Genomic DNA, 26,657 nt, shown 5'->3' with positions numbered 1-26,657 from the left:
CTCAAACTGAGTTCAGAGAGAAGGTCAAAAATGTTACTTTTCCTTGGTTTACTTTGCTTTTTAAAAGTATGAAGGCTTCAGTTTCACCTCCTGCGAATCCTAATCAGCTGACCAGTGTGCCTTGACAGCTGTTCAAATTTATTTATATTACACCTCCTCTAATGTCACTGATGTTAGTGATCACACTGTCCCTTTGCAGAGTCTAGGGGGAAACAGATAACTGCATTCAAGGACAGCTTTCTGTTCTTATCAATAAAAGTATTTGTAATCTTCTTTAATTGCCAGCTGCATTAACTAGCTCTAACCTGACAAACTCCTAACAGTCAGACAACTCTTTAAGGTGCTCAATTTACAGAAAAGTCTTTTTAACTGAACAGCTATCAAGTTTATGTGTAGCTGGCAACACCACAAGGCAAGTAGGTTAAGAGTACAGAAAAGAAAATCCCACAAAATTAAGCACTTTGCAAAGTGTTCAAAATTTTCCTTGAACATGCCAATTAGTCAGTCTTTATTATAATTACCTTAGCAGTGCTAGTCTGGGTCAGGATCTGAAGACCATAAAAATCTGACCACAAAGAGCCTATAGCCTAAATACTACCATCACAGAATTATACTACATTTGCACTGTACTCTAGCATATTTTAGCCATGCACATCTGTGTGCCAATCCCACAGCTTCCTGTTATGACAAGGCCATGGAAACTTTTGGCATTGCATTTTTTCATCTCAGGAACGACCAACATTTTGTCTTTTGGATTGGCATACACCACCTTTGAACTCCGTAAGTGAAAATATCATACAAGATTCTGTGTACTTGAGTTTCTGAGGAGTCATCAATACAACATGAGTATTTCTGAGTTCCTAAGACCACACATGAGACTACACTGTCTTTCACAACTGCATTTTGCACAGCTTTCTCCTCCTGACTGAGACCAGTGAGACTGAACACAACCATGTAAATGTGCAGTGTCCAAGGCCTGGTGATGCTCTCTAACTCTGGGGATAGTCCTTGGGGACAGGAAAAAGGCAAGGCAGAGAAAAAGCAGAATGGATTACTTCCAGGGAGAAAAGTACAATGTGCTCAGGTGCAACCCTGATAACCCAGTAGCCCTTCTCCTACTTCTTTCCATGCTGACAAGTTATTTCCCTTCTTGCAGCACAACACAGTTGGCAGGGCAGGCACAGTGCAGCACAGGATCAAAGGAATATTCTGGTGTCAGCCAGGTAGGGATGGCCAAAAGCACTGTCCCTCCCTTGCCCTTGACTCCCCCACCCAACTATGACAGCACATCTGTACCATGAAATCAAATGGAGACAAATAAATACACATTCATTTCTGGCAGCACAATAAATGCATTTCTAAAGGAGATTCAGAATTTCCAGCAGGACAAAGCCAGCTCTGACTGCACAAGAAGGGAAAGTCTCCCTGAAGAATCCTTGTGCTGGTAGAGGCCACTGACTGCAACAAGTGGTGGCCAGAAGCAAGAATAAATCTGCAGCACGGAGAACTCAGGAAACCAAGTAAGTGAAAAGAGAAAGCCCTTGCAGAGAAACACAATAAGTGATTTTTGTTTAAATTTGTGTGGAAGGGCCATTATACTGGAACTGGAATCAGAGCTGGGTCTATTAGGACTGAGGGTGCAGTTTGTGGGAATAAGATATAAGGGAATGAGGAACATGGAGTCTTATGTGCAGTGAGCCACAACAGCATGAGGTGCAGGAATGCATGGAAAGACCAAATATCCACAAAAAAGGAACACCCTTATCCCTCCTGATCTAAGGTTTGAGAACTGCCCCTACCAGAGCTGCTGAGATCTTCCAGTGAAATTCCTAGGTGAACTCAAAAGGTCACTGTTCCCTAGGAATTTGGCTGAACATAGCAGCTTGGCTCACTGAGATCATCTAACAGCTAAATCCTAGTCAGAATTAATAAAAATGATGAAAAACCCATCAGAAAACACAGAGATATGAATGTCTCCTAAGTTCTGATGAAGTGACTGAAGAATTATGTAATTAATGCAAATCAGTATTTTAAGGACCCCAAACACTTCCCTGTATATGTCAAGCATTACATTAATAATAAACCAATAAAAAACCAACAATAAACCATTAAAAGTTTCAATGACATATAGTCTTCAGTATCTTATTTACAGTGGTGAAAATGATTACTGTATCAATACAAATAGACACACATATATGCAGACATGGGAACAAAGCAACACATCAGTCACACTGAAGTTCCTTTCCACTGAAGAGGGACTGAAATTATTTTCAAACACAAGAGTAGAATGTTTTCTGAATCAACAGCATCCTCTATTGGCAAGAGACACACTCTGATCTTGCTAGCTCTGAAAAGCAACCAAAAGTAGGTTCCATTTATGAAAGCACAGTCAAAAGCAGCAATTACAAAAATCTGGCATTAATTTTAGCAGTCATCTGTTTTTGCTAATTGTGCTTTTCCCATAAATTGCTAATCAGTACTTTAAAACTACTTTTCATCAGAGCAATGCATCTTGCTAATCTGTCATTGCTCTTTCTAACACAGTCTGTGAGAACAAGATATATTTCCTGTACCTCTTGGCACCCCTTTCCAAAGCTAGGGAGCACAAAAGCACTCAGATTCCTCTCTAATTTCCTAAAATTTTACTTACCTTCCTGCATCATTTCTGATACTAAATGCCTGTAAGAGAAATCAATCTTTCTGATAACTGTAAATATAGGCATTACTCCAAGAATGTTTTGGTAGAACAAATGAACATTCCCATAGCCAAGTTGTTAACCTCATGACAAAAAATTATAAAAGCTGAGCCAACACCAGCAAAAAATAATCTCTGCATCAAAATTCTTTAATCCCCTGCAGAGACTACTGTTGTAGATTTCTATTATTGAATTATTTACAAAACTCTGCATCCTTCTCCAACAAACACTTTAAAAAGGTGTATCAAACACCGTATCCTCTTTGCAGTACCCTCAGGTCTTGTATAAAAACAAAGATTCCCAAGAAGTAAGAGAAAAAAGATTGATAGAAAAGTTCCACAGAATTCCACCAATTCCACCTCTTTAAATTTAAGAAGGTGAGGAAAGCTGCTGACCCGAAGAAAACATGTTCATAAAGCACATACTTTTATCCATATAAAGACAAAAAACCAACATCAATGAGCAGGGTAGGGCTGCTCTTTCATTTACAGTTTCAGAGAGAAGTATGTGACACCTCTAATCTCAAAAGGTAGTGCTACAAAAATCAGTATGTTAAAACTGTGATGCTCTAGGGGGACATACACTTCAAACATAATAAAAATATTAAAAAAATTATAGCAAAGTTAAACAAAATGGAAGAGCTACACTGATGAATCACTGATCCAAAAAGAAGAACAGAATATATCATCCTGAGTTTGGGGAAAAGAATAAACCAAATGCTTTTATAGTCTGAACTAACACAATGTCCTAACATTAATTCTCATATCAAACATGTCCACTCACATTGCTGACAGCAACAACTAAACTATAAATGAATAAGTAACTATACAATACTATTTCTTAGACTTCATGCAACCACCATTCATCTCTAATGTGTACTAAAGCAGCAATATGTGAAATGACTATGTGTTTGTCTACTGCATTTTTGATTCAAAAGTTGCAAAGTCAAGACAGTCTTGAACCAACATTGCAATATATCGTAAGAGAAAGGGGATGTGGCTTTGAGTAAAAAGAAGTGTATTTTAAAATATCCTATACATTCATTTACTGTAATCATCAATTGTTATGCAGTACAGCATATAACTGTGACATCCTGAGGCACTGTGGCACAGCACTTCCTCCCCAACACCCAAGAACAATTTAACAAGGCTCATGTCATAGAGCAAGACCCGTTTTCAACATTTGAAATAAACACCATCAACACCCTCCTACTGACCTAAACACATTTCTTTCCCAGCCAATGACAAATATCACACATCTATAACAAAATCTTGTGCTAAATTCCTTCAGACTTTAAAGTATAATGTAAACTGCAGTCTAGTGGAGCTGAGAAGAAAGTTTCCTAATTTGAAAAGTTTGAACAATCCAGATATCTGAAAGCTGAAAGAATGAAAGCCTAACAGATTTTCCCAAATACAGTAATCAGTCTTTCTCCATGTTGAATTTGTATCTCTTTGTGTACAGAAAAGGAAATTGCAACCTATAGTTACACAGAAGCTAAAAAGTAATATATTACTTCCAGTACACATTTTCCAATTATTTAAACTATAATTGTATCGTTTTTTCAAACACACTGATAAATACATAAGAGATAATAAAATGCTATTACATGTATGTATTTCAATTCAATTACTAAGAGTATCTTATTTAAACCAGTTTTACTTCTATTATTTGAGGACTCTGGCAATATCCCTACAAATGTGTCTAAATTTTTGTTTTCCAGTAAAGAAGCTATTGTAATTGCCATTGCATTGTGGCAATCAGAGTGCAATAAATATTCAAAGACAGAGATAGCTATGAGTCAAAAACCAGAACTGACACTGACTTCGTATCCTCTGTATTTCAAATATAATGAGTTTGATGCTATCATATTAATTGTTTTATTTTATGCAAGCCTGTTTTTGAGAAACTAGCAGTCAGAATGAAGCAGAATGAACAATCAGACTGCTGTCCAGTGTTTTGAGTGTGTTAACAATAACAGTCATTCCTCTTAAATTAAACGATACCAAAGTAGAGCAAATGCATATAAACTGAAATCTACTTCCATCTGAAAAAACCCCATCATTACTCCCACCTCCCTCCCAAAAATCCAAGAAACTCACCCATAGGAACAATTATTCCAACATCACAGTAATGGAAATTTATTGAAGACTTATTGCAGTAAATGTCCATGTGCTGCCTCATTAATCTTCTAAATATTTAGCAACAGCTCATCTGACAAGAGATAGTCCCTCTCAATTTACTGATCCACAACCACACTGAAAACTCACCAGGTTTTCTCTTTCAATCCTCTGCTGCTCTTTTTGCCTGTTGAGGGCACTGTGGTACAATCTGGCTGGTGGTACAGACACCTTCTTCAGCGTGCTGCTTCTCCTGGGCCTTGCAGACTGTCTGGACAGCTCCTTCAGCAACCTCTGGTTTTCCCGATCAATCTGTCTTACTTCTTCGTTTGTGAAAGAGAAATTTTTCCTTACTCCTTTAGATGGCAGATCGATGGTTAGTTTTTGTTCTTTTTTATCCAACTGTAAGAAAGCTTTAAAATCGAAAAAGATGAAATAAACAAGGAGATCAGAAAACACAGCTTCAGGAACCCAGGAGTAAACATAAACCAGAACCAAGAATTAAAACATAAATTAGTATTTAGATGTTTGCCATAAAAAAAAATTTAAACTTTGCTCCCAAGTTTATCTAAGGTATCCATCTCAGTTAAGAGGCAGAATAGATAAAATGCTTCAGACAGAAAACTGACACTGGGGAAGCCTGACACAGAGGCACAAAGTGCATTTCCTGAAGTGATTTTGCTGAAACTTAACTCCTAAAGCAATTCATCGTGTTGGTGGAGGAAATGCAAAGGGAATGATGAGAAGTAAATTGAATGGATGGAGAGAAATGAATGAGCACACATAACAAAGAAAAATTACTGGGGCATGGAAATTTAAAACAGTAAGCAAACAACAATCAAATAATGACAATAAGGTATCAAGACAAAGAATGCACACTTAAAAATGCACAGCAACTTGATGAGCACAATTGCGAGATAACTGGAAAAGTTCACTCTCAGCCAGAGCCAGCTATATTTATTACAGTTCCACTGGAGCTTTGCTGTTGACCTATTTCTAAGCCTTTGCTTTCTAAAGCTCTGCAGCAGGTCTTCTGGCAACTGCTGTGTGAGAGTTTTGCTGTCATGGTGCTACCCCATCAAACCACTGCATTAGCTGTGCTACAGGAATGGCAGCACCTGGTTAGGTTAGACACATTCTTGGAGCTGAGACACAGACAAAAAAAGCCTTACTTGTCCCATTCCCCACACTCCTCCAATATCACAGCGCCTTCAGAAGACATCCCTCATTCTTACCCCTAGAAGTCCCACACAGGCAAAAAAAAGCATTCAAAGCAGAAAGAAAAAAAAAAAAAAACAAACCCAGGCAGGCAGTAATATTTCCTCAGCAAACACTTCTGCTTTAGCAATCTGTTCGCAAGAGTTGTCTGAGGCAGCCTAACAGTGAAGAAAACTCAAAGAATGAAGAGCATTTTCTCACTTCAAGATGAAATTAAATCTTTCTTGCAGTATCTCAACTGATTTTATTTCAGAATTGATGCAAGTAAATGTTGCTATTTTCTTTGAGAAATTTAAGAACGGTATTCAAAATGTAAAACTCAAACATTTACTAATTTCTAGATGAATGTTGAAATTCATTAAAGTTGCTAGTTACACTAGCCAATATAGACAAGAAGTGTCCCTAGGCAGTTCTAACTGTGAGGTTGCCCACAGCAGCAAATTCTGCTTTTGCTTGTCAAGAGAAGATGCAAATCACCTCAAAACCAGTGTAAACTAGCGCAGATCAAGTGTGCCAACCAACAGGTTAATACAATATAAATGTCTTAGAAACATCTCTACAGTTTAGTAAGTTATTCTCAAGGTAAAACTAGTACAGCCATCAACACCATTGGAGGAGACAAACCTGGAATGAGACTCATCTGGATAAGCCTACAAGGGACAAAGAGAAATGCAAAGAAAATAACTAGAGCTGCACAATTCACATCAAGCTGCAGCATACATCTCAATAGAAAATATTACAGGATGCCTTTATTGGAACAGGCAAAATCAGCACTGCAGGACACAGCCAGATGACAGTAAATTGAACAACTATGTGAAGAAGATATCATGTCACATAATTGATAATTGTATTGTTATGGAGCTTTTGCCTTATAGCCATAGCACCTCATGGGTTAAAGAGGACTGCATGTCATATGCAAAAGTGGAAATACAGTTGAGACAAAGAACAGTTGTTAAACTCAAGTTTTGACCTAGTCTTGTGGCATCAATGCTATTGATGATGAAGTCTATTACAGGAGACATTTAAATTTCTGAATGACTGTCAGCACAAATTTCCAACAATTATTTTGCCTCTGTGGAAGGTGCCAACTAGTCAAAATTAATTTAAAGCAATTGCATTCTGGATAAAGACTTTTTCAGGTACAAATACGTGTTTCATGCCTTCACTGGTCAGTGACTTTTAATTATTAGATAGCAGGTTATACTTTGGCAGAGACTTTATATTCTTTGGGTGTAACTATGAACTGTAGCCAGTAAAGAGATTAAAAATGCTTCAAGGTAATTACTTACTACCTATTTTCTGACTTGTTCACTTTTCTGGTAAACTGCTGTCAGGTGTGATGAAAAAATAAAACCAGAGCAATGACGTGGAACAAAGGCCTTTCCCTTTTACTCCAAAGCTGGTCAGTAAATGCTACTAGAAACAATGATTCAAGGAACCCTGGAGCAACTGCTACACACAGGGCTCAAGAAGCACTGCTTTACTTTGTCACTCAGATCTCCTGGGGATAGTGGTATGTAACTTCTGCAGCATTAAACACCCCCTATTTTATCAGAAGCTCTCAGGCAAATAGAGTGAATACATATCTATGTACATATCCATGCATTGCTCTGCTGGGTACTACTTGTATATACAAGGACAAAATGTTACTAACTTTACTCTCATCTTCCAGCTTCTTCAGCCACACCCCCCCTCAACACACAGACTTCTCCTTTTTTCATTCATCTCTTCTTCCTTCTTCCTTTTCTTAGCCTTTTTCCTTTAAATATCTATCACTTCTAGAGTGCTTCATTCACACCTTTTATCACCTCACCACAAAGATAGCTTTTCCCACCTGTGTCAGCAGGAAGAAACTCCACCCCACTTTCTTCCATATGTTGTTCATTCTTAGCCTCATTATTATTTATTTATTCTTAATGTAGAAACTGGCTTTACTACTGCAAACAGCTTTCTGGCAACTTTTGAGGTTGAGAGCTTGCTAACAGTCATAATATTGAATTTATCACAACTCAAGAGAAATATATTAATACAGAGAAGGAATTAAGAACACCCCAAAGGTTCTGTTGTGAAGTTACTCAGTGAAGCCTTAGCAGACAACTGCCAAAACCCAGTAAATGATCTATTGACAGATGGCTAAATTACAGAAGACTCATTAATTTTGCATCAGAAGTTCAGACCCAGTGCAACACATACAGTAGCAAGTGTTTTTTCAAGGGGATGGAATGAAAACACCAATCTAAAACTCTCCAGTTCCTTAAATAATCTTTTTATTATTATCCTTCTATATGACCCAGGAACCCATTTGAAACTTCACAACTAGCTTTTTGCTGCAACACTGCTGCAATACACCAAAGCATTGGATCAGATAACACAGTAAAAGTATCTGGTTTGTTGTTCTTCAAACTGTTAATTAATTGGAGTTATGTTTTACTTGGTTAAGATCTATGCTCAGGAAGAATTTAATCAGAAAACACCACAGCAAAGCATACCATAACTTACTGGACCCTACCCATAAATTGTCTTTTTTAAGCCACACAAATGCAATACTGATCTGCAAAGGAACTGTGTCACAGCAGAGTCTAAAGCTTAGTAGAAAAACAAGCCAACACAATGTATACTGTGTCATTTTTGTGAAAGAGCACCACTAATACTACAGCATACATATTCCTAAACAAATAAGCAGAAGAAATCACAACTCCTTAAATGATGTTCAAATAAGTCACAGAAGCAATATAGAAAGCAGCAGGGGAAAACTTCTGTAGGTCTCCCTGAAGCAGGGGTGATTCTTTCCATGGTTCAGAAAGATGCTTCTGACCCCTGAATTTCAAATCAGCAGTAATAGTTACCACTGCTTCCAATCACCAAACTGAAAATCTATCCAACCTGCCTCTGTAAATCACCATTTATACAGCATCATATTCCTATTCTCCACACACTTGCTATGACAGAAAAGTAGGTAATCCACAGCAGGAATGTATGTCCATTATGCACTGAATGCATACTAGCACTCATTGGCAACACTGCTTTCATGGCAGTAGGTGTCTAAGTGAGGTCAGCACACACCCACAAAACCAGAGACAATTCACTATCAATAAGCAAATAAAAGCAAAATAAAAGGTAAGATTCCAAATGCTATTAAATACTGAGAGCACAGTTCATGTTATATAACTCAGGTGTTTGAGTTTCATAGTTATTTCAATGATTTATTCATCATTCACCCACACTACTCTTTAATCACAAAGCCCAAGTGTTTGAATAGCCTGACTATTTTTGCAGTGGCCACTGACAACATGAGATAACACTACAGTTCTAAGGTTATGATTTAAGCTTCTAAAGAGTTTGTAAGTCTTGGAACAATGAAATATGATTTACCTCTCATATATGTATTCTATCAGTGGGTAATTAGTAACTTAACTAAACCACTAGTTACTTTCATTGTCAGTCAGACCTTAAATATAATTTGGGGTAGATGATAAATAAGCAGCAACATTTGCATAACAACTTGCACAGTGTAGAGCCTACTTCTCATTTGCTGGTAAGCAGGAAAAGAAAATTCCCTGGTATTCACAGGATTTCTATGAAAGCTGGTTTCCATGGAGAGATACCTGACTTTTTTTTAAGCCATAAACAGGCTGTTTATTGCTTTCAACTTCTAAGCACTGAAATAACCTTCCAGAATGAAAAAGGCCAAACCTTATATAAAATATAATTAGCAAGTCAAATGCATTAGGACAGGATGATACAGCCATCCTAACAGTATTAAGGCTAAAATGAAAATCATGTATGTTTCAGTGTATCTTTTGCAATCCCAATATAAACCGCTTCAATGTTTACACTTGACTGATATTTTATTTTATATTGCTACACTACCACATGTGCAAAAGGATTAAATAAATCACAGTTCTTCATCAATATCTAATAGTTTAAGAGTGAAACTATTTCCCTATGGTACCTCTAAACAAATACTTCCTATAATATCCATTATTGCAGGCCACAGAGCCCTTTAAAAGGGATTTTGGAGAATTAAAGATTTGGAGGGGTTTTTTTAAGAAATGGACAATGTCCTTTTCAGGTACAAATTTCCCTATTTAAACATGCTTAAATAGGGCTGCTATTTATTTCTTGATATCATGAGAAAGATATCTTAGAGGTGTTGGACTTTTCCCCTCCATAATTACAAAGTTTCTCATGAATGTGGGGGAGCCTGTATCTCTCCGTAATCTCGCAGATTTTCAAACTCTTCTGAAATTCTAAACATATGAACAAGCTAGCAATTGCTCTTCCACCTCAAAATGAGTTTCTAGGCCTGTGAAAACCCAGCATATGAATACACACACATACAGAAAATTAGTTCAAACTCTGACATACACACTGAAGAGAATTCCATAGAACAGCTATATATGCTTAGTTCAACTCTACAGTTTGGGTATGTGTATATTGCAGTCTACTTTAAATTTAGATACTGCTTAGCAGCTTTTCTACAAATACACTAGTTCAGCATGAATGAGCACACAGATAACATATCCCTGAAGAGAACAAAGTTTCAGTTATCAAAACCTGCTCTATTTCCTGAGTGACAAATTACATGAAAAAAAAAAGTTGAAGTGATTGCTTCATGTTGAGTTGAAGCGGCTATTTAATTTTCTACAATAGATTTTATTCAGAAACACAGAGCTTTTTACTTTTATAATCACAATATTTATATTATAGAGCTTTTCACAGAGGAACCTCTATTTTAAAAATCTAAGGCATAGAAGAGGCAAAAAGATTTATCAGCACAGAGGTCAGTGAGAGCTTCAAGGATAGAACTTCAGTCTGTGGCCAATTGCCCTACTTACCCCAGCACACCGCCTCCTCAAGTTAATAATAGCTAATGCCATGGATTTACAGACTAATTCTCACAGACACTTCTGTAAAATAAGCAGGTATCAACCCTATTTTACAGAGAAGAAAACACGAAGTACTAAATTCTTCAGCACTGTATATACCTTGTGCTATCTCACTGTATTGATACCAAACAAATTTAGATAAAGAGATACAGAGCAATTTTAGCAGACAACTCTGTTCTGGACTACAGAAATCATGAGATCTGTCTAGAGACAGAGCAAATCTGTAGCAAAATGGGTTGAGATAGATGAGTGCTTAGTTCACACTCATATACTTAACCCATCTCTTTATCTGCATAATAATCAAGACATAGGATCAGGCAAAATAGCATCAGAAAATTTTCCAATTTATTTTATTCCCAGCTTTCTAACATGGTGATTTATAAAATTGCCTTCAAAGAAATAGATTGTAAAAGATTGTTTTTGCATTGTCATACTTAATTCCCTTTTTGTGTTCAGATTACTCAAGAGTACAGCAGAGAAAATAGCTCTGACATTTTTTATTAGTATAGGTTTAGAATATTTCTTTCAGTTATTACTTTTCTGAAGTATCTGTAAGGTTTATAGCAAAATGGAAACATCATGGAATCACAAAACAATTGCATACAAAGATATAAATAACATCATGAAACAACAGAAAAACTGTACTTCTACCTGAAAATTTATAATCACACCTGCTATCAGCACTACCCATCTAAAAACAATCAAAGTGCAATAAAGAGCAGGAAAACTATGAGATTTCCAACTAGAATTGTGTTGTGAGATTTTATCTTATTAAGAAATGTGTAATAGAAAATTTGGCTTTTATCAAGAACAAGCATAGCTTTAGGAGTTGTAAAGACATGATAAATATTTGTCTAATATAATTTTTTAAATGCTTACAAATGAATAATTTTCAATACGAAAACAAGTAGGTAACGAGACATAAAGCAAAAACTTTTTCAATTACTTTTAAATTTAACTGCAACAGTTTCTAAATGCTTCAAATTAATTCTGCTTTAAGATACAAACCACCTTGCTGCCTCTAATAACCAGACTCTTGTGCTAGTCCAAAACTTGTTCTTTGAACAAGTTTCTTTCTTGCAAAAAGAAATTTGTTCAAAGAAACAAATTTTTTGTTCTTGCAATTCTTTTTTTAATAGAAGAGAGTCCAGAGCTCCCAAATGTATGCACTGATGATGTGAATAATCATACAAAATTAATTACTGTGTGCCCCATAGAAACAACATAGTAACAGATCACATGGAAATTTTTCCAAGTGTCTGGGGACTTTGGGAAATTAAACTTGTATAACTGCTGTAAATGCTTGGGTCCAGCTATATTACAAGAATATTTGAAAAAAAAAATTAAATAAAATGCTTCATCAGTATAAAGTACTGGAAGAATATTATGCTTTAAAACCAAATAAGGATTATTTAAGTTTTTTTCATGCACTCAGGTCTGGGCTTGCAGTGTTCTCACTTGAAGCAACATTTATGCCTATGCAGTTCTGATGAACATTTAATGGAGACTGGTGGGCGGGAGAAAATTATTTGCACTTTTTTCCCCCCCTAATGTGTACAAAAAAATCTGCAAGCAATAACTCAGAATAAGATTAGCTCCTATTTTCCCAGACTAGTTACTTTCCACCATTAATAATTCTGCCCCATTTAAACTTCAAAATGCCCAAACTAATTAAGCTATGTTGTGCTTGCTGATTTAGAGAGGCACTTGGGAGTAATATACACATTAATCAGGAACATTAGCTGCTAGACCATATGAATTCTACTCAGAACTGGTTTTCAGTTTTGATAAAAAACTGAAAACTCTGTTCCTCTCCCCAAAGGAGATTCATCTCTGAGAATACCTATTCTGAGCAATAATATCAATTTGTTTCAGGGATGAGATGAATCCATTGGTAATCACTGGTTATTAAATAGCTTCTTGCTAATGGGGAACAAATAAGGACAAAGGACATCATAATTTCAATTGCCTAGCAACAATTCTTCTGACATCATGTTTTGACAACTGGTTGGAATTGTTTCTAGTATGAAAGAATGAAGCACAAGGACTGTCAGGGATGAGAAAAAGCTCTACCTTTCTTGATTGCTAGTGTTGCTTTTCTTATCATCAGAAGAATTTCCATACAAGTAAAATCCTCAGTTCTAACCTATAGGCAAGTTAAACTAAGTGTACAATACATTCTAAATCCTTCTTCACTAGAAGCTCAGCCTGGCAAGGTGCAAAGTGAAGAAACACAACACATGCAGTTTTAGTTGTGCCAGGCTTACTTCAACACAGCAAACCTGGCTTGGAATGTACCAGACCTAAACTGCAAGAGGCTTTCCTCACTTGAGATCAGCAGATTTCTTGATTCAAGCCTTTTTTATTCCACACATTTTAGTACTGAAAACTCTGGGGCATGAAAACAAATGCAAAAGCACCATGTAGACCTTAAAATGTGCACCTGAGATCATCCATAGCATTCTTAACCCATATAATAAGGGTTTGCAATGAGTGCAGGCAAAGAGATTGCAAATTTTCTTAGGCTTCATTACTAAGATTTTGAAAGTCTATTAGCCAGAAGCAACCACTCGAGTTTAAGTACAGATTATCTGCTATTTTTCTTTTTAAAAAACCTTTACTCAACCTATGGTATTTTAGAAGTCAGACACCTAGCTCAGAAAAGAACTTCAAATACTCCTGCTTAATTATCAAAAAGGTACTAGAAGTTTAAGTATATGAATACCATCTATAATGCAATGAAATTTTGATTGTCTTTCAGTCTTGGTGGCTGATGATCCAGCCTTTCAACAGAAAGGTTGATGCTTTAATTTAGATATTAAATTGTGCCATAGTCCAGTACAGCTTAAGATCTATGTGCAGTTTCATTGCCCAATTTATTAATATATCAGACCTTTGTTAGATTCACCCTGTCTGTGTATCTTACATCTGGGTATATGCAAACCAATGCATGGTTCTTTTTTCTACTGCAGAATCAGTACTGTTACACAGAGAAGAATTCCAAGAATTAGATCAACACCAGTTAAGCAGCAATCAGTTTTAAAAATACACATGGTGTATGAGAATCCCACTCTCTCTGTGTATTAGAACCCAGCTGTTCTCAACAAGTGGCAGATGCTGTATTTTGTAAAAATAAAATTTAAAAATCACCTTTCAGAAGCTGATTCAGGTCCATGGCATCATGCAATACTTTTCGACTATATCTGCGATCAAACTCGGAATCTAATGAAAAAAATACAGATACAAGATTGAATCTCCCAGCCCCATAGGTTTTGCACATTTAGTGTTGTACTTAAATTCTCCAAATTACCATATAATTCTTGGTTCACATTTTCCTGTCTCTTTACTTTTAGTTTCTTATCATTTGATGCTACAAATTCAAAGGACTGGATAGGACTGATGTCTGGAGTTGACAGAGGTGTTACGTCAGTCACTGTGTCTTCAGACTCCTCCAGGTCATCACCAAGCTTTGGTTTTCCTTCTGCTAATTTCATTGCTGACTTGAATTTTTGTTTTGGAGACAGAAGAGCATTTCTACAAGCATTCCTTTTTGGGGAAGAATGAGATAAATCTGATAAACAGCTATCAGAATCTGTGTCAGAACCATCTGTATCTGAGCTTGAGGATGATGATGATGAGGACGAGGAGGAGGAGGAAGAGGAGGAGGAGCTGATACCATATTTTTTGCTAGCCTTTTTTGTGTTTGGTTGCTTAGCTGACTTTGGTCTAACCTGTTTTTTGCCATCATCACTACTGTCTTCTTCATCTGTATAATAATCTTCTTCACCTTCTTTAACTATTTTAGGAATTCCAGCAGGAACAATCTCCTCTGCTCCTCTATTTGCTGCAGGTGTTGCTCCAGATGTACCTGCATTCTCTGCAAGTGGAGAAACTGTCAAAGAGGGAGCTTCTTCACTAGGACCTTTGCTATTTTCTGGGGACTGATCTCTTTGCAAATCTATCTGCTTTTCTTCACTTTCCTCCTCACAACACTTTTCATCCTTTGAATGAGAAACCAAATCAGTGTCTGCAAGAGCTGCCTTTGTACTTCCTTTCTCTACATGTTCACCATTTTCTTCGGCTTTCTTTTTCTCTTCCTCAAAGTCACTGTCAAAGAAGGCATGATCCACTTCACCATCTGATATGTCTTCAAAACGGTCCATAACAAAATATGACGTGTCACCTGCAAGCATCAGAAAACATTTCCAATTATTTGTGCAAAAACAGACCCAAATACACTTTTAGTATAAGAGTTTTGCTCTTCACTCTTTTAGCTCTAGTAATCTATAATTCTGCAATTAATTTCATGAAGTTGCTAAAGATAATTTCATAGTGAGCTCAGTGAAAAAATTTAGTGCCACCTTATTGCACACAGCTCATATGTTAGACCAGACAGCTTTACTTTAGCCAACCCATCACAATTTCCAAACTATTACTTCTAAGCAAATTTGTCAAACACCCTTAGTGGCTAAAAAACCTTAACTATTACAAACAAGCAATTAACATGTCTTATTTTTTCCCTTTAAGGTAGAGCCATTTGAAGCTAGAGCCACTTAATGAGCTATCATTAGTTGGAATTTTATATTGTAAACCTTGTTAGTATGTCACCATCTTGGCTGACACAGCCATGCACACTGCAGACGTTCAGTACTTAAAATTAGGAGGAATTTCAATTTACATTGAAAGATCCATGGCTCCAAGGTTAAATTGACAGATTGTGGGTGTGTCAGTGTTCATGTTTTAGTTTGGACGAGGAGCTTGCTTTGCTGTAACTCACACTCCACAGTACAGTAGGGAAACTTAATTCTTTCAAATGAACCTAGACTTTAAAAAGGGTGATCCAGGCATGAAACCAGCACATTTAAAACAGAAGTTACCATTCAGGCCATGGGACCAGATCATGGCTAGTCCAAATACATAATATTGCAGACATCAGGACCTCAGTGTTAACCATTATGTTCTACAAATCTGCTCCTATTATATCCTACTTCTTACAGAATTTTATGGTGTGTGATCTTATGCATGTGGCAGGAGGATACAAAAGTTTCCACTCATTAGTAATACACACATAGTTAAAATAAAAAAATCTCAACACCCCACAACCAAACAAAATCAGCCAGTATCAAAGACTACCAGTCCCAGCGAGCCAGAGGCACTTTTCTCCTACTCTTTACAACAGATTTCACTGTTGAAATAATTTAGTAAGCTACAATCAATAAATATGTAACATTCTTTAGACCCAAGAAAATCAAACATGATGACAGTGGAAGCAACCATGCAAGGCCAGAGAACCAGAATATTTTACAGGATGGATGGTCTCCCTTAAACCACATATAGTTTGTTGCCATGGCAAACGAAGGCGGAAAAAAGGAATTTCCAGGAAAGGTTCTAGCTAAAATGACTTCAAAATACAGAGTTTTTAAAGGTCACTCAGATATTCTGCCACTTCTCAAATAATACTGGCTTAGAGGAATTGAAAATATGCTCCTCAAATCACAACATAAAACCAAAAAGTCTGCAATCTCCTATGGTTTTAAGAATCACAATGCCAAAGAACTGAAAAGAGACTTATTATAGTTAGATGTTGCATAAAACACAAAAATTTAATTTTCTACCTCATGTAATCTAAACCAGAAGGGAACACAACCTGTTAAGTATAGACAACAAATATTTATTTAGCAAGTATTCTATGAAGAAAATTAGCCAATTCTATGAAGAAAATTAGGAAGCAGAATTTAAAAATAAAACAGTTTCTTTTCCATTATGAAAGGCTTTTATTACTTAAGGAACTAGCATCTCTCCAGCTCATAACTAGAAATATTACAAGTGATTGGTAAAAGCAGGTATGTGGGGTACTTCACGTGTCTCAAACACAGATTTGAAATAATGTTAGTACTGTTGTATACATAAGGGCATAAGGGGCTAAGGCAAAAAGGTTTGCAGGTGGGTGCAGACAAACTAGGATAACTTAATATAGCTGAAAACTTTAGCATAGCCTAAAATACAACATTTTGTTGAGATGCAACCACATCCATGTATTTTTAGTTCATGTAATGCTATGCCTGCAAAGGAGACTGAACTAACAATATCTCATCAGCTATAATGCCTAGTCACAGCACTTCTCAGATGACCCTTCTGAACAGCCTCTGACGTGAGGATGGGATTTAACTCAAGACAAAAGGGCAGTGTAGAGCTGGCAAAAGGTGATAAAAGATAGCAACAAGCTTGTACTTTCCTTTCTATTAATGCCAGCCACGGAGCACACATCTTCCCACTCTACATGGTTCAGGAACAGCCCACCTGCCAGTGGGCTCTTTCCTAGGAAGACTGAGACACAATTGCTTTGCAGACAGCAACCACCAGGGCAGGAGAGATCGTTCAGCAGCCTGGCCCTGCCCAAGGAGCAGCAGTCATTCCACTGACAAATGCATATTCCACTCCTCTGGTATAAGTCCCTACCAACTTTAGCCTTCATCTTAATGGAAAACCAACATGACATGTCTCTCACTGTCAATCATTCACAAACTTAAGATTAATTAATTTTTAAATTAATTTAATTGTTTAATTTAAAATAAAAACAAACAAGATGAAATAAACAAAGAGATAGTTAGTATTCTTAGATCCTATTCCACTCCTGCATCGAGAGGTCTGCAACAGAGCTGGAATTTGCCAAGGTGATGCAATACAGAAGACGTAACTTTGCTGATAAAGCTACTTAAATCAATAAATTGGTTCTATTTACAATTTCACATTTATATAGAACACAGAGTGTAATTTTACTTCAGTGAGAAATACAGAGTTCTGCTATGTTGCCTGTTTTTAAAACACAGAGTCAAAAAGTGATACTCTGGAATCCCAAAAAAGCTGCCATTACAGCCAAATACTTACCATTAACTGCTAATTTTACTGACCGCTGTGTTTATTTACAAAAAAATAAAAAAGCCACATGCTTTTTGTGGCTTTCTGCCATGAAACCCTCTAACACAAGCATGATCAACTCCAAAGAGCAGCCTGGCCATTAAATATTTGCCAGATTTTTTTTACTGTAATGTTTCTTCTCCCCATGTAATTCTCTACCTCTCACCCATTTCCCTTGCAACAGTAACAATCACTCATTGCCACAGCCGAGCGCACCCTTTTGTCTTTGTCTCTTCCTGACTGCAGCTCTTCCTAGTTTAGGAAGAACTAGCTCATACCACTTGTTAATCCCTTCAAGCCTGACCCATTTAAGATCAGAAAGCAGTGGCTAAGCAGCCAAGGTGAATGTGCAGTCTGACTTTCAGGGCTTTAGAGACCCACACTTTCCCAGCAGAGGGCTGACACACAGAGGCTGCCAACCTACCCAGAGCACACCCACACCCTCCCCAGTGAGAACAAAGACACACAGCCCTGCACAGGTCAGCAGCTGCTGCAGCCTGCTCTGCACTACCCAAACTACAAGCAGCATTCTGACATCCTCCTCCATCTCAAAAAACACATCAAGACACTAATCACATAAGGCACATTGAGTGTTTTCCCCCTCCAGCTGCAAACCTGCCAACTACAGCACTACCTGAAATATATTTGTAGGCAATGCCTAAGAGCAGCCCATTAGGATGACTGCAATTTGAAGTCTCTTCTGCAAAGGTGGGATGGTACATGAAAAGTCACGAATTGAAGATACAGACTTAGATGTGGGATTGTGTTTCAACATATCCTGCCTTTTGAAAACATTTTTCAATGTCAGAAACTAACACTTACAAAGTGCATTAAGTACCCAGTGAAAGATTTGAGGTATTTTAAACACAGTTAAACCTTGAAGTTATCCACTAAATCTTCTTCACAGTCAATTGCCACCATAGTTAGAGCAAATGAAAGCACACAAGCACCTGACCACCAAGGAGCCCCAGATAGCTGCTGGGCAAAGCCTTTCAAGTTGATGTACAAGGCAAGGAGGAGAGAGAACAGGCAGAAATGAGGGAGGAAAAAAATAAAAAATATTTCCTCTTGAGCCAGAAATGAGCCATTCCTCTACTGTGAGAAGCTGCAATAATGTGGAGAGGTGTGTATCTGCAGCTCCAGACTTCGCTCATAGAAACACATTAAATATTTGCTCTTCAGGCTCTTCAGCAAAGGTCACCTTTTGACCTCTGGAGCAGAAAGGCTGGGTCAGAGAACACTGAAGTTAAATAATGGGAGTGATGATGGCCACCAGGTCTGTCCAAACAGACCATGGCTACTCACTCATTGCGGAGAATCCCAAGAAAATTACTTGCACACTCTCTAAACCCAGGCAGAAAAGAAGTAGCTTACAATTACAATCAAAAATATAGACAACAAATCATATGTTGGTTGATAAAAGTAGCAATAGCTTCTGGAAGGTCTTCCACTTGTACAAGCACAAGTGACACCACCCACACTGAAGTCTCTTGGGGCTGCTGCCATACAATTTCTCACTACCTGGAAGAGTCCCAACTCCAGCTACCTCAAAGACTAGAAGGCAGCAAGCTGCTAGGGAAAAACTGGTCATTGGTATTGATCTTTCCCAAAAGTGACCCATAGCCACAGTCTTTTGCTAATGGTACAAAAAGCCCAGAAAAGGACAGACTCCACTGCCAGGTATCAATGGTGAAGAGCAAAGTAAAGGTCCAGCTTTGTTTTCCCACTCCTTCTATACTGGTACATATCTATGAAGAGTATTTCTGTCTGATATCAAGAATTTAAATTTGGGGGCCACATGTACTCAACCAGGATATCCACAACTGAAGGGGAAGAGTGTGGCACAGCAGCACAAAACTGCATGCAAGAAAAAGGAAAACAACTGCTCTTATTAAAGCAAAGCTTCAGCATACCTGCCACGTAAGGGCTGGAGTTACATCTGCCAGTCCTGAAACACATGGCAGGACCATAAAGGAATCAAGTACATCACAAACTACTGATGGAGGTAAACCACAGCAGATAAACCACTGCATATTTCTGAATGCCAGACCATCTCTACCATCTCTACAACATGTGAACTGTCTCCCACAACAGAAATGCCCATTAAACTACAAATGTTTTCCATGCTTCTAACATTATAAATCTAGTGTGCTAAGTGACCTGACTAGACAAATAGGCGTGTCATTAGCATTTCCTTTAACTGTTTGCATAGATGTGCTTCAACACACATCAAACAGACCTGAGTTTCTGGAAGAATTTCCCTGCTAAGGCACTCCATCACAAGATGTGCTTATTATCACAGTTTAAAACACACATATCCAGTTTTATAGATGTAACAATTACATTCTCAACAACCACTGAAAATAAGATGCAATTTTTAATTTTCAGTGAATATATTTCTATATAAGAGGAACAAGCACTGCCTGATACAGATGAGCAAGAGAAAACATAAAAATTCAGTCACTAAATCAATATAGAAAGAGCAGCTTCAAAAAATATCACTTGGGAAGAGTCTAAATATACTTCTGTTTCCTCAGAATGCATGTAAGAGGCAAATGAGGTAAAAGCCTCTTGAGATAATCTCTTGCATTATATTTTTGTGACTTGCTCCTTTCTTCAGATGAGAAAATATCAAGCATGGAAAAGCAGGTAAGATGTTGAAACAGAGGGCTCTATTAAATTCAACATAATATGGGTTTCCTGGAATTCCAGTGTTTATTATTACAATGAAACACCTCAAGAATCAGAAATACTCATTACTGAATTGTGGCTTAAACATCAGTTGAAATTGTTGCATGGAAAATAATTCAGCCAAGGAACACAGATCATGTTTTACACCATGTCTTGCTCAAACATAACATCAGGAAGCAAAGAATGAAACAGCTGCAAGAAACAGCTCTGGTGGAAGCAGTGAGGGAACAGTCTGACTATCTCCCATGAATTTAGGGAGTACCTAGGCTCACCTAGGATTCACCTTGCTTTTGGATTCTTACATCTAAGCTTCAGGTGTAATATTGAGTCATCTGAAAGGACAGATGTTAAAAAGCTTGTAGATGATCCTGTCCCCTATGCCACAGATGACCACACGCTACCCATCCTACAAAACTTGCACTTTTAGGTGTTCCTGGGTTGAGCCTTCCAATCAGCCAACTGCATTCCAAGTCTCAATGGGCTTAGCAGTCCTGATGGCCCTCTGAGCCCATGTAAGTCTTATGAACAAACACAGGACCTTCTGAATGCCATTCTAAAAGCAGGCAAGCACAAAATCAGAACAAAAATCCCAGTAGGTCATAACAGCTTTAAGTTCCAAAAAAAGGAATAGAATGTCCCCAAATTACTTGTCCTTTTCTCTGGTTGCTATCCTAAACCATTAGATTATTATCTAGGTTTAGAAAACCAGAAGAACAACATATGCACTACAGAAAAAAAAAAACAAACCAAAAAACGCAGGAAAAAGTGTTGCAAGAACTTGAAGCATTCCAGAAGTAAGAGTCCAAAGCTCTGACATCTATATTTTTAAATGCCAATTATTTCACAAACCCATTCTTAAGCTTACTTGTTTTTTAGCAACAACTTCATTTTATTCTTCAATTAACTCCACTGAAGAATTTAACTTTGTGGAACTTTGTTCTCTCTCAACTGACAATTCCAGCAATTACTTTCTATCTAAAAAAAGAGAGATTAACTACTTTTTCAAAGAAGCAAAAATGTGTACAATGCACTCTATTCACTATATTGAGCACCTCACTACAGACAAAAGCAGGGATACAAAAGAAATTTAGCACTGCTATTGCTATTACATTCATTCCATCCCACATTTTTGTCCTGGTGTTTTTATGAATGCTACATAGAAATTTTAACCACGCAATTTAAAAATATGTACACGTCCAAATGCAAACACTAGATTTTTTTTTATTTCTATTATATAGTAAGACTATAAATGTGCAGGTTTTTGCATACTATAATTAAACAAGTTTTCAAAAAACTGTTTGGAAAGGAAAAACTTGCACCAGGCATAAATATTATATGTTAAAGATTATATGTTATAAATTAAGTTGTGCTATATGCCTTGCTGAACTACATTTTAAAATGCCATGAAAACCCCAGAAATGTCCAATGTTTGACAAAGACAACATATATTGCATTTTGTTGCAGCATCTCACTGACTCTTTCAGATTAATTCAGTACTCCGCCCTGCTGCAGGAGCCCAGGTTTCAGAACTACCTTATTTGTGATTTCCAACCTAATCCAGAGGGGCCAAGAGATTTGGTGGCTAGCTACCTTTCCAAACGCCAGCCCCACTTTGGGAGCCATTGCTGCAGAACACAGCCCTGTGCTGGGCAGGGGGAGTTACACGTGAGCTCTGAGGAAAATGTGGAAACGTGACTCTGGCGATGATTAACACGCTCGAGGCAAGCTATCTGCAATAATCATTCCAAATGACTTAATTCCCACCAGTTAAGCCTAACCAAAACACCCCTCTGAACTCTATCTGGGCATCACTGCAACGCCGTCTCCCAAAGTCCGGCAACTTGAAGGGCAGCGCACAGACACCGTAACTCTCTCCCAAAGCCGACAAACTGAGGCGACAACGAGGGCACCCGGTGTCTCAGAACGGAGTCTCCCACCTCTTTTCCGATCCCCCCGAGGAACACAGCGGGCAGGCACGGCACCGGTGGGGCGGAGCGCACGTCTGAGGGCGGCACGGCCAAACTCGGGCAGCTCAACGCCAGCCCAGCCCCGCACAGGCAGCGCGCACGACGCGCTCGGGGGACACCTACGTGCGCCTCGCTCGGGCAGGGGCGCGAGCAGGCACACAGCTAATTAAAACAAAATGATTTTTTGAAATTATATAATGGTTAAAAAATAATGCATATGTACACACGAACAAAACATGTCTCCCACCTTGTTTGGGGAAAAAATTACCGCAGACGGGGAAGGAACATGCCCGTCGTGCCCAACCGCCCCCAACCGCCCCCAACCGCCCTCCCGGCACCCTCCGTGGCGAGGAGGCACCGCAGGCCCCAGCACCCGGCCGGCACCCCCGGGAGGAAGCAGCAGCAGCGGCCGCTGCCGCGTCTCCCCTTGCTCCCGGCTTTGTTGTGGTAACCGCGCAGGCAGCCGGGCAGATACTCACAGGCACGGGAAGAGAGAGCGAGGAGCGAGCCGGGGAGGCGGGAGCTGCGCAGCGCCGAGGCCGCTCCCTCGCTGCCGCCCCGCTCCTGCGCAGCGCCGGCCGGGCCCGCGCGCCGCCGGGCGGGGAGAGGCGGCGCCTCAGCGGGGCGGGAAGGAGCCGGGCGCCGGGACCTCCCGGGGGAGGGGCCCCTCAGGCGCGGGCCCTCCACAGAGTCACAGAAACCAGGAGGTTGGAGGGGATCTGTGAACCTCCAACCTCTGCCCGAACACCACCGTGTCAACCAGATCACGGCTCTAAGTGACGCGTCGAGTCTTTCCTGAAACACCTCCAGGGTCCGTGGGTCCACCACCTCCCTGACCAGCCTATTCCAGTGTCTGATCACCCTTTATGTGAAGAAATTCCTCCTCATGTCCAACCTAAGAGTCCCTTGGCGCAGTTTAAGACTGTGTCCTCACTGGCTGCCTGGGGGAAGAGGCCGATCCCCACCTGGGTACAGCCTCCTTTCAGGTTCTAGAGAGACATAAGGTCTCTCCGGAACCTCCTCTTTTCCAGGCTAAACAACCCCAGCCAGCTGCCTCAGCTCTTCCTCTTAAGGCCAGTGCTCCAGACCTTTCACCAGCTTCATTTTCCCTTCTCTGAACTTGCTCCAGTGGTTCATGTCCTACCTGAATTGAGAGGTCCAGAACTGGACACAGTTCTCAGGTAGTGGCCTTACCAGTGCCAAGTACAGGAGGAGAATTCCTTTCCTAGTCCTGCTGGCCAGGATGTCTGTATCAGATATTTCTGATACAGACATCAGTCCCCTCCTGCCCTTATTTGTTCCGTGGGAATGAGGCAGAGAGCTGGGACTCTTAGTAAGGCCTTAAGGGCCCAAGATGAGGTGACTGTGCCCCAAGTTGGGGTGATGGTCCCCAGGTTACAGCAAAGTTACTCCAGGCTGGGGTGATGGATCTGTGTGCTCGGCTGATTGTGCCTCAAGCTGAGGCAGTGGGGTTCTGGGTTGAGACAATGGTATGCTGAGTGGAAGCAATGGGCCTCCAAGGTGATGGTGCTCCTAATTTAAGTCATGGTCTCCAGACTGAGATGCAGTGGGTCCCCAAGCTGAAGAAATAATGCCCTTAGTTGAGGTGATTGCCCCTAGATTTTGATCATGAGGTTCCAGGGTGAGGGGACAGAATCACAGGTTGAGGTCATAGTGCCCCAGATTAAGGCAATGAAGCTCCATGCTGAGGTGACAGTTTCCCACGTTGGGATAAGTGTCCCATATCAAGTTGATGGTGCCCCAGATTGTGGTGGTGGTGCCTTGGGTTGGGATAATGGCATTCCTGTTTGATGTGCTGGTAGTTTCTTTACTTCTGGCACTGAGTAGGTAACTGATGATTTCCTGTGGTGATCTGCCCCTGAAAAGCAGTAGTTTCCTGAGTAAGGATGGGAAAACTTACAGCTCTTTCAAAGAGATCAGCTGCAATATCATATCTTAATAATAGCAAAGTTACTTTTTAACAAAGAAGGAAAGAATTATGTGAAAATAAAGACTTCCAGATTACTGATCCACATATTCAAAATAAAAAATTCAGCTTTACTTTGGCCCCATTATTCAGCAGGAAAGTGATTTAATGACATGATCACATTTTTTGCTGAGCAAACTGAATTTTGAATTAAATCAGGGCTGTGCAGCCAAATCAACTATTGTGTCTATTGTCCTATTTCTTTTATATTTTATTTTCTTTTCACTTGGCACACACACATAGGCACATATGTATGGATGTATGTGTGCATACACACACACACATTTTTATACATATATGTAGCAAATGTGTCAGAACGCTACAAGAAAAGAAAGAACTCTCTTGAATAATACAACTGAACACGTCTAAGTTAACCAGAATCAAGTCCTACTTGTGCTACACAGTGTTTAACGGAGGTTCTGCGAACGACATTGACTAAATTTTTATACTTGTCATGTGTTTCCCTCTTATTTTTCTGGCACCTCTCCCAGTTCACTGTTGAAATGTTGAATAATGACAACTGCAACTTAAATAAATGGAAAGCATACTTGGAAAACGTGCTACAAAACGCTGAGCCTTTGCTGACCTCGCCATGTGAGGTCTTAGGTTCCTTACATTGGACACTGAGTGGGTGCTTTTGTCATTTTTCTCCTGTGTGTCAAGTTCCTGACTGCGAATATGCAAAATACAACACCACTGTCTTAAAAGGTGTAGCAAAAATTTAAATCAGCTAATATTAGAGCAACTTACGTATTTTGTACATTTAAGATACTGACAAGTATAACATCCAATTTCCATTTCTCTTGCTCTAGGATTCCCATGATTGCTTCTAACAGTGTTAGTTATGCAGGTTTTCCTGGTTTATCACCAGGTTTATAAGTTCACAAGCAGTTCTGGGTTTTGTACTCTGAACATTAGAAATTTCTATAAACTTCTAGTATGACTGTAACTGCAATGCAGCACCACAGCAGTTACAAAAAAGCATGTAATTAATTCAAAATTGTAAGTATGCTAAAATATAAGCTACATAAGCACTATACAGACCTCTTTTTTGCCTATAATGCAACTTTTTTATTTGTTTTAATTGAGAAGTCATAACTTATTTTAGTCCTTTTACAGCAATGGGAGAGCTAGAAAGGCTGACAAAACAGAAATCAAATGTGAAAAAGCCCACAGGAAAAGTATTTATTTTAATCTTGCCTAAATGTTTGAAAGTGCAAATTCATTGAAGTTTGCAGTACTGTGAAGGTGGAAGTTGAACAATTGTCACTAAAGGCAGCTGCAAAACTGTTCAAATCACTGAGGTTTTTTCTAGGGTATGTTACAAAGATAAATGATACTTCTAGCTCAAAGGAAAATAGTGAAGATGCTGAATCCTCCCCCAAATCAGACATCATTTATCTTTTAAAATAAGTAATTGTCTTATCTCTCTAAGAAAGATATTTGCAGTAATGCTTGGATAAGAAGAATTTGAGGAATTTGAATCTCTTTTCTCATAAACTAGTTCTATGACTGAGTAAACAGTTACAGAAGGAGCCTACAGTAATCCCCAGTTCACAAAATTGACCTCATTGAAGTCCTTTTGTACAGAAAAGTAATTTTTAAAGTACAAAAGGGGAGGTTCAAGTAACACTGAGGAAAACTTGAAAATTGCTATTAACTTCAGTAGAGCTAGGATATCTAAAATATTAGGAATTGTACCTTAGGTTGAAAAGTCATAGAAACTTACTAAGAGCTAAAAGAAAAAGAATCAAATCTTCTTCTAGCTCTATGGATGCACACTTGAGTTGATTTAGACATATCTAATTCAGGATGTGATGTGTAAATCCTAGCTAAAATAGGTAGGATTACTCATTCAGATAAAAAGTGGCTTTGTGCATAAGCACTGCAGGACTAAATTGTTATTGCAGGTAGGTTTGGTTTTTTTTTTATCTTCCTCTCCACTTCTGAGAATTAATACTGTAAGAAAATACTCTCTGTTTACACAGGACTATCAACACTGCATGCTTTGCTTCAGGTTAATTTAAAAATTCAATTGCCTTAAGTAGCTTTGACAGTGGCCCAGGCAGTTTCCTGAATGCATTTGCAGTAGGTCTCTGTCTGGTTTCTTGTGTGGATCTTTATTAAGATCCCAGAGTAGATCTTGAACTCAGTCCAAAGTCCTGGATATT

At 38.7% G+C, this 26,657-nt stretch overlaps 1 protein-coding gene across 4 annotated transcripts in view; it reads right to left on the bottom strand.

Annotated features, from left to right (window-relative positions):
- CFAP97 (cilia and flagella associated protein 97) overlaps positions 1-23,081 on the bottom strand; it is a 28,818-nt gene extending 5,737 nt beyond the window's left edge. The window contains exons 1-4 of one of the 4 annotated variants that reach the window (XM_063156085.1): positions 22,979-23,081; positions 14,234-15,106; positions 14,074-14,145; positions 4,967-5,229 (exon numbers count right to left, since the gene is read on the bottom strand). In XM_063156085.1, coding sequence (XP_063012155.1) covers positions 4,967-5,229; positions 14,074-14,145; positions 14,234-15,086 — 1,188 coding nt within the window. In that variant the 5' untranslated portion in view covers positions 15,087-15,106; positions 22,979-23,081. Of the gene's footprint in view, positions 1-4,966; positions 5,230-14,073; positions 14,146-14,233; positions 15,117-22,469; positions 22,492-22,746; positions 22,809-22,978 lie in introns of those variants that run through there. The other 3 variants (XM_063156086.1, XM_063156087.1, XM_063156083.1) reach the window with 3 other exon arrangements.
- Between the last annotated feature and the right edge of the window lie 3,576 nt (positions 23,082-26,657).

This window comes from Melospiza melodia, chromosome 5, assembly GCF_035770615.1.
Source record: "Melospiza melodia melodia isolate bMelMel2 chromosome 5, bMelMel2.pri, whole genome shotgun sequence".
In the NCBI taxonomy this organism is placed as follows: domain Eukaryota; kingdom Metazoa; phylum Chordata; class Aves; order Passeriformes; family Passerellidae; genus Melospiza; species Melospiza melodia.
Note: the sequence above shows the minus strand (reverse complement) of the source record. Positions and strands in the feature narration are given on the sequence as shown.